Below are 9,637 nucleotides of genomic sequence, written 5' to 3'. Positions count from 1 at the left end.
AATTTATTAAGATACGAAACGCCTTTTATAGAAGCCTTTACGGTAACACATTCACATTTAATGGCCTATTGGAGAGCGAGTGAGCGTTGAATTGCCAGTTTATCAATGGGAAACTAAAACATGATGGATTATCAGAAAATAAACAGAAGAAAGTGAAAACAAATTAGACCCCCATGTTCGCAATTAAGACAAAAATGCTATAGGTCATTAATAAAGAGAAATAGCTCTGATTTGCAATTGCATGTTTTAATTTATACTATCATATGTAATTACAGCTGTTAATTATCGGTTGTAAATATTAAGAAGCTCTTAGTAACCGGCTCATACTGCAGATGCCACGCCCTCTCTAAAAGTCTAAAGAAAGACATGTGAATTAAACAAATTTTCCTCAACCTAAAGCAACAGAAAGTGTATAATATAAACCTCAATCCCAGATTTATACAGCATCTTTAAATTGAACCATTAGTAAAGCCACTATCGCATCTTTTATAAATGGAGATGATCACGTTTTAGACTTTAAGAAGGTCACTATATTCACGAGGTATGTCTTCTGCTCAATAAATGCAGATGCACCTGCAAACTCAGCGGTTTAACAATATGTAAATGAGTCACTTGATTGATCCTTCAATCAATTTGTGCTGTAAAACGTCTTTTTCACCGAGGCAGAAGTAGGATTCACTCCCACTCTGTCCTCTGACGGTCTGTTCTTTACTGTGTTGCTTCCCTCGGTGTGTCGGTTCAGATTATCTGACGTCATTTACAACTTTTAGATGAGATAACATAATGCATACTGTTTTTCTGGTTGGGATCTTACATCTTCCAAAAAGACGAGCTCTATTACACTTCTCTTTCTTTAAAGACTCAATCTTCAGTTCATTTAACATGTAATTTGCCTCTCCTGTCCTCTCCTCTCATCAGTTGGACCACACAATCCCTAAAGGCTTTGGTTTGTCAGTGCTTGTGTCCGAGATAAATTTAGCTTTGTTTGTTAACCTACATCGATCAGCCATCTGGAAGAAGTCCTGATATTGTTTATTTCTGTCTCAGACTTTCGGTAATTTGTTTCAGGAGATCTAGTTTTAACTGACTTTTTAAAGCAGAAATGGAGGTTCAATATATTCACTGTAAATCACCCAGTTATCTGTGTTATTTCTTCTTTTTCCCACAGATTCTCTTCTCTAACGCTAACAGTTGTGACTGCAATCTGTTGAAGATTAATTTGTCCTAAGTGATGCTTAGTCACTTTGGCATACATATTCATGCTGTTTGTAAATCCCACTCTCAGCATCTTTTATGTTGCCTCATATGATTGAGTTTGTTGTGTAACAGGTTTGTGACGTCGAGTCGAAGAGGCTTTTTGACTCCAGCTACTAAATGAGCTAACCGCTGGCCGTCAGCCATCCTCTCCTCTGGAGGATTACTGATCTGGGAACAGCTGCTCTCTTAGAACAAAAAGTGCCACATGCAACTTAACTGGCCCTGTTCCTACCCGCAGGATTAATGCAATCAGATAAGGCCCGCACTGGCAACTCCACTGTAAAAGGTTTCACACTAGCATATTATATATTTACCTCCGCCAAGGAGATTATGCTGTCTATTTATTGTCAATTTGTGTTTGTTTGCATGATTACGCAAAATACTGTTAAACCAAATTGCTGCCATGGGGAGTTGGACTTTGGCCTGGGAAGGATCCAAAAATGTTATTGCAGATGTAGATTAAGGGGAGCATCAAGGATATTGTATATTTTGGAGGTATGGGCTCTACTGAGGGTGATTACTCAGTTTGGGGTTCTGAGTCAAGCTTCAGTGAACTTTGAATAAACAGGTGAACAGCTCTTTGTGTGGGAGCGGTGGCTCAGATTTAGGGTTCTACACCCAGTGATCAAATACTGCAGGTTGATTTTACAGTTTCAGAAAGAAGGCTTCAAACCAGCATCACCGCTGGGACGAAAAAAACAGCCCCTGCCAAGCATTCATGTTGACAACGAGTGATGCATGACAGTCAGATAATCACTGAGCAGGTCAAGTGACAAGTAGGTGTTTAACTAAACTGCCCCCTGGATCCCATCATCCTTTATTGCATTTTCATAGAAGCCACAATTGTAATCAAACATTACTGGACACTTTGTAACAGGAACTAATTTATAGAAACCTGACGATAACAATAATAGTTCCTCTGCACTGTGAGCTGGTCTCAGGTCAGCTGTGGTTTCTCGGTGTTGCTGAGGGAACATTAGCAGCAGAGACATTGACCTCATGAGTCACTCAGTGTTTGCAAAACATCTGTGTGATTACAATGTGAAGGAAGGACATGTGTGTGCTGATTGATGAGAAGGTGACGTGAAAAACCAGGTAATCAAATCGATCGGTCGGCTGCCACCAGAGTCTTCATCAATCATTTTGGAATCAATCAATTTTACAAATGCTCTGATAATCAATTTGAAGGTAAAAATAAACTGAAAATAATTGATTAATGAAATAACCAGTAACATGACAGTGCAGTCAGGACAGATTTCTCACCTACATACTTTTTTTAACCTGCTGCCTCTACTCATGCGACATCCCCTGACGTCACTGCCCCCCCCCCCCCTCCTCTACCGCCGAGCCATAGTTCACAGGGCTGAGAGAGATGTGGTCCCAGGACACTAATCAGCAGAAAGTGATTTAATCATAACACCCACAGAGAACATCTTAATTGTTATCTTCCCTCCTTATTCTCTTTCCTGCTGGGGAATCTATGGTTTTCGAGGTGGGACGAGCTGAATGGCTGGCATAATTTGCACTGAAAAGAGAAATGCAACCTTTCCTCGCCAGTTTTAAATCATCCTCGGCCAATAAGTCTCCACAGGGCTGTTGTTGCCAAGACTGGAGGCCAGCTGACTCGGCTGTCAATCACGGCGATTTGTCCACAGCCACTCCCTGTGTAACTCACACTCTAATCATGCAGCCTTCAATACTCAGGATCCAGCTCAGAGTTTGGCTGATCTTTAACTTGCAGGACCAATGACGGGTCTTGATTATATTGTAGATATGTTGGATTCTCCTCTGCTGTATCTATGTGGCTTGAGGCTGATTATGTAAAATGAAAAGATTATATTAGATAATATTTCCCCTTTGAAATGGTGACTGAATTTAAAATGTTGACATATTTCTCTGAATTGATCTAAGGAATAAATCATTTCTTTATAAATTGGGGAGGACAGCAGCCAATGTCCACATAAGTCATATTATGGGATGATGGGAAATTCTAAATCCTAACAATTGTACAAATAAATTAAACAGTCAGAAAGTCAGCGAACCAACTCAGCAATATCTGTGTAAAGTTTGCTAAAATGAGGTAACATTTATGATTATACCAGACCCAAAATATTGCGTGCATTGACTGAAGAATGAAAGAATCTGATAGATACATTTATGTTTGTATGATGAAGAATATGCATCTATTCATTCTCTGACACTCAGATCAGAGTTTGATTCAGGTGAAGCTAAAGAGGGGTCCATTTTAGGAGTCATGTGCTTCTATTCAGAATCTCCAAATTAGCCCCTGACACTGTATGAATGGTGGGTGTCATGATTGGCGTGTTAACGGGAAAATACAACTTGACCTGTAACGTGCCTAGATTGGTCGATAAGATTGGTAGAGTGCTACGTGAATAAGTTAGCCATTTATCACGTATGACGTGAAGGAGGGTCCTCACAAATGTAGAAGTACAAACGTTGGTGTGTGCGTGCGTGCAAGTTCACCCCGTTTGAAACTGTCACGTAAGCCATGCTGAAAAAAGGTGCTTATCAGACAAGTCTCATCATGGTAAACAACATGATTAACAGCTGGTAATGTCAACACACACACACACCAACACAGACACCAACACCAACACCAACACACACACACACACACACACACAAACACACACACAGACACACACACACACACACACACACACTTACCAGAACTGCTCCTCTCACATGTCAACAGACAATATTTGCTGTTGCTCAATTTCCATCGAACAGGACTGAATAAAATCATCTGCTTTCAAACTAAAGCTCTCTCCGTCTTCTCTGTATTCACACACTCAGTATCAGTATCAATCAGAGTTAGATATCAAAGTATCTTACTCTCTCTCTCTCTCTTTCTCACCTTCTCTCGCTCTCACGAATACACACACACAGATGTGAACACACACCGACACACAAACGCACACACTCTGTGGCCTCTCCGGTGGGTAAACAGTGAGTTGCACTTTGGTTCCATCACCGAGTTCAGGCTTTGGCGCTTCTGTCGAACGCAGACGGATAAGTGACGGCAAAGAGATGGCTATTTTTGTTTTACTGGCCCTTACCGCTGCTGTACTGCTGGAGGGACTGGCAGCTGAAATCACGGAGGAGAACACAGGTAAACAATCCGAGAAGTGCAAGTATGGATGAAGGAGGTGGGTGGCAGGCAAAGGTCAGAGGCGCTAAGACATATCTGAAGAAGTGGGTTTTTAGGCAGTTTTCATCAGGCCTGCACTCTGACCCATGGACTTAACAAAAAAACGCCACTAACAACCATAAACAATTATCTAGCCTACACAGATTTGTCTTTGGTGTTTCCAAAGTTGTTCCAATAACTTTTTCCCTCTGTCCTCTTTTGTGTTTGTAGAAGCTGTTTTCGTGTCTCAGCAGGCGGCACACACGGTGCTGCATCGGCAGCGCAGGTACAACAGCGGCCATTTGGAAGAAGTATGGAAATCCAATCTGGAGCGGGAGTGTATAGAGGAGGCCTGCTCATTTGAGGAGGCAAGGGAGGTGTTTGAGAACGATGAGAAAACTGTAGGTTGCACGCACACACACACACACACACACACACACACACAAACACAGATAATCTATTCTTATATTATAATAAACTTTGATGTTTGTGTTTCTCTTTCAGAACGAATTCTGGGCCGTATACATTGGTACATCAAGAGAAAGACAAGTTTCTCATTGTTACGCAGAACTCAGAGCGTACAATTAACTCTAAACCTCTGTGTCTGTGTGTGTGTGTGTTTCATATTTGTGTGCAGATGGTGACCAGTGTAATCCAAATCCCTGCCAGAATGAAGCTACGTGTCAAGATGCAGTCGGTTCTTATGTCTGCTGGTGCAAATCAAACTTCGACGGCAAGAACTGTGAGATTGGTGAGTGGGAAATACTCAAACAAGCTTCTTAACCGTATTCTTACACCTGCAATATAAACTTTATTCAATTTCTATTTATTTAGTCCATCAGTTTTTTTTTAAAACAACCTAAAAATTGAGATTAATTCAATTTGTCTTCCTGTTTCCAGAGACGAACAAGCAGTGTTCGGTCAACAATGGTGGATGCTCCCATTTCTGCAGGATGCAGGAAGGGACATCTGTGTGTCGGTGTGCAGCTGGTTACCGCCTTGGTCCAGACAGGAGGAGCTGTGAACCAACTGGTGAAATGAACATGATAAACCACACACACACACACACAAACACACACATACACACACACACATACACACACACACACACACACACACACACAGCACAGCACAGTACTGGTACAGGTACTGTATATTCAAAAGTTATAACATGATATCTATACACATCTGTCCATCCATCATCGACACCACTCGGCAGAGGGTCACCAGTCCATCACAAGGCTGATATATTAAATTATACAACCATTCATATTTTGCATTTACACCTTTGGAGAATTTTGTCTCTAATTAACTGACACAGACATTACAGACAAACAGACAAACTCCACACTGCACCACTGTAGCACATTTGCACAAATTAAACCAATCCCAGACGATTGAACAAACTGTAATCACATATTGACACGTGCTTCATCCATTGCGTTCCCACGTGGGTTTGACCGTAAATTAAAACTCCGGTGTCATAAACTTCCTCACCCACTGTTAACCAGACCTCAATAGGGATACATAACACAGCAATAAGACAGGGCACTGGAATCATCTTTCATCCCTCTGGTTGGCCATTAAGGCCGAACCATAAACATTGTGCATTGTGTTTCCAGCTGTCACATAAAGTATACAAATTTACGGTTATTGCTGACAGCGAGAACACTCATCGAGAGCCACACAGCAAACAAGCAGATGACTCAAGAGATAGTTGAGCGAATGCAGTAAATACATATACCTGCCCTTCACATACACAGATCAAATACTGACAAAATACATAGAAGGTTTTTACCCATCTGAAATAAAAATAAATACTTTAATTTGTGCTGAAGCACTAGAACTACAGGATTCAAGTGAAGGTAAATCTGCATTTAGTGTAAAACTAGCCATTCAGCATCTGACACATGTTTTATGACGTCTCAGAGACAAAAACACGACGACTAATCCTTTCTTCTGTCATTCTCTGCACAGGACCCTTCAGCTGTGGTCAAGTGAACCTGTCCCCCCCACCCAACACCAGGTCCCATATGAGCCCACGGGGATCAAATGGTTCATCATCCACTGAACAAAGCTTTAATAGCAGTGAAATTCTGGAAGACGACTACCATAGCGAAAACATGACACAGTTTTACGATAACTACGACCTCCCTGTGAACGAGTCTGAGCCATCCGACATTCCCGTGGCCTCTGTGGTACAAGTGCGTTCGGCGAGGTCAGATTCAGGCCCCATAGCAGCTGCAGCCGTCTCCAATCCTGACCCCGGTGTTCCAGATGTCACTGGCAATCCAGAGCTAAAAAAGCCGTCCTGGGGCCTTCCCACACTCCCCACCATCACAGCGAAAGAGAACACTGACCAGAGGATTGTGGGAGGTGATGAGGCCCAACCTGGAGAGATACCATGGCAGGTAGCGGGGGATGCAAAACCTTTATTCATTTCATATCTGCAACAGATTTATGGAATTTAAATATGAAATTGAAGGATTTTAGCGTAAAGGGATAGTTCACTGAAAAATAGACATGCACTTATTAGCTACTACTCACCACTATTCTGTTGGGGGGCAGGGTGAAGTGTTTGAGTCCATAAAACACTTTTTATGGACTAGTTTTCAGGGGTAAACTTTGTGGCAGCAGAAACCAGCTGAAGTCAGTGATGAGTCTTTGATAAATAATAGCAGCTTAGCCACTTCCTGGGTGTTTTAGGCTAAAAATATGTTGTAAATGGCTTCGTTTCCAGATGTATATGAATGTCTGGGCTTGCGGACACTTGGATGACACCACACGAGCAGTATGGAGGCATGCTATGTTTTTTATGTTGATTTATTGCGTCTGAAGAAGGTCTCAACATTGACTTCACTTGTATTGGAGTCTGCTGCAACAAAGGTTTACCCCTAAAACTCCAGAAGAGTTTGGTGAACTGAAACTCTTCACCCATCTCTCCATCGGCATATTGGTGAGTAGACACTGAGTGAATTTAGATCTTTCGTTGAACTTAACCTTTAAGGGGTCAATAAAAAAAAATGGAAAGATTGACTGCAGTAGTAATAAGAGAGGACAGAGGGATAGAAAAAGGTCAGAAAAGAGGTCAATTCAGAAGTTCAGAATTGGGAAGAATGAGGCAGCACGTGTGATAACTTAAAACTGAATTCATTTGTGTCTCTGCAGGTGATCCTGATTACTAACTACTCAGGGGCAGAGAAGCCCTTCTGTGGAGCATCTCTGCTCAGTGAATTATGGGTGATCACTGCCGCCCACTGTCTGGTGCTGAATGATATCCCTAAAAAAGGTTTCTTCGTCAGAGTGGGTAGGAAAAAACTAAATGATATCTGCACACACCCAGGATTTGTGATTTGTATCTCTGGAAAACCCAAAACCATATTCTCAGTGGACCCTGTCAGTTATTTGCATGTTTTGTCCCAGTAGCTACAAATGCTGGGATGTGAGTTCATAAGTTATGTTTCATGTGTTGAAATAGGTAATCCATATGCTTTTTATCTTCCTGTTGTAATGGAGGTGCCAGCAGGGGCTGTTTGTAAACCGCCTCTTAGTTGGAGCATAGTGGGGAGTTCTGACACAGAGAGACTGAAGAGTCGTCATCCTAAAGTCATTGCATTCATCAGTAACAGCAGACGACAACTGATAAACCAACCTGCGGGAAATTGACTTAAAACTTCAGACATGAACTCGAGAAAATGTCCAGAAAATTTACTGAGAATGCAGCAGGGTATTGTTCATGTCAGACATGTTCACAACAGGAAAGTGAGCATACAGGTGGGGGGTGGCGCCTGAGTAGAGCACACAGGAGGCATGACGTAGAAATTCCGCTGCAGAAATCCCATGTTTTTGTTTGTGGCACATCCACATTGCAGATTTTCCAGACATTTTCCTGGTGAATTCTAACGTGGGCTCAGGCAGACATTTTCCAGACGTTTCATGCAAAGGGGCTGACAGGAGAAGTTGAAAATGCCAAGAGCGACCGACTGAGACATTTGCGTTCTCACATTCTGCCTCTCCGTAAATTCTTTGTAAAATGTCTGAAAGCAGCTTTAGAGAATTAGAGAAAGAGATGCACTAATGCAAAGTAATATCACGTAAACAAAAAGGTTCACTGGATGTTGATTCATTGCATTTATACTTGCAAGGTGAAATTAATCAGAATTAGCCTAAAGATGTAAATAAAAACACTAAATGAGCAATGTCAATGTGTTGGCAAATTGTTAGTGAGATCATCGAAGCATATTTTCCCTTTTTACAGCGTCATAGCTAATAAAAGAGGCTTTATTGTATCTGTTTCTTTTTAAATATTATTTTGCTTGTTACTTCACAGGCTCTTAGAACAATCACACACATAACATTACAACATTACATGATTGTGTAGTATATAATTGTATATAAATGAATGTGTTCTTCTAGGTGAACATGATGTGAATGTTGCTGAGGGTCAGGAGCGAGACCACTTGGTGGCAGAGCAGCACATCCACCATAGTTACAACCTTCAGAAGTCGACATATGACCATGACATTGCGCTGCTGAAGCTCGCCATTCCGGTGGAGCTGTCTGACCAGCGACGTCCCATCTGCCTGGGCCCCAAAGAATTCACAGAGGACTTGTTGAGGGAGCCCAGCAACTCCATGGTGAGCGGCTGGGGAAAGATGGCGTTCAATGGTGTCGTGGCGACTAAGCTCCGGAGGCTGGAGGTCCCCTACGTGGAACGCACCGAGTGTAAAGGGAGCAGCCAGTACCGAATCACACGCTTTATGTTCTGTGCTGGCTTCAAATCTGAGAATAAGGATTCGTGCCAGGGGGACAGCGGGGGGCCGCATACCAGTATTTACAAAGGCACCAGGTTCCTGACAGGCATAGTCAGCTGGGGGGAGGGCTGCGCCAAGCGTGGAAAGTACGGCGTCTACACCCGAGTGTCACAGTACTACGCCTGGATCAGCGAGACAACAGGGATTCGATCTACCGGCTGAGGAATAGAAACATGTTGCCAGTCAAGAAAGCTAACTATATACCTTGTTCTGTAATTGAGAGATTGAAAAGTTGTTTTCTACTCTGTGAAATAATAATGTTAATTGTAACTTTTCAATAAAATTCAATTCGAAGATCTGAGGATTTTTCACTTTTATTTATTATAGAAATATAATAAATAGAAACCTTGAAGCTTGTCATACTTTGTTTTATCTTTTACAAGCTGGGCAGAGGGAAATGTTTAAACTGCTT

General features: G+C 42.0%; 1 protein-coding gene across 1 annotated transcript; it reads left to right on the top strand.

Annotated features, from left to right (window-relative positions):
• The first annotated feature begins 4,069 nt into the window (after window positions 1-4,069).
• Window positions 4,070-9,521, top strand: f9b (coagulation factor IXb). The gene is made up of 8 exons (XM_062405585.1): window positions 4,070-4,393; window positions 4,643-4,812; window positions 4,916-4,940; window positions 5,049-5,162; window positions 5,312-5,443; window positions 6,389-6,822; window positions 7,580-7,718; window positions 8,828-9,521. Exons 1-8 carry the CDS (start codon window positions 4,312-4,314, stop codon window positions 9,385-9,387), a joined length of 1,656 nt encoding a protein of 551 aa, XP_062261569.1. The 5' UTR covers window positions 4,070-4,311; the 3' UTR covers window positions 9,388-9,521.
• Window positions 9,522-9,637: the final 116 nt, after the last annotated feature.

This window comes from Platichthys flesus, chromosome 15, assembly GCF_949316205.1.
Source record: "Platichthys flesus chromosome 15, fPlaFle2.1, whole genome shotgun sequence".
Lineage (NCBI taxonomy): Eukaryota > Metazoa > Chordata > Actinopteri > Pleuronectiformes > Pleuronectidae > Platichthys > Platichthys flesus.
This window is presented reverse-complemented; position numbering and strand designations above follow the sequence as displayed.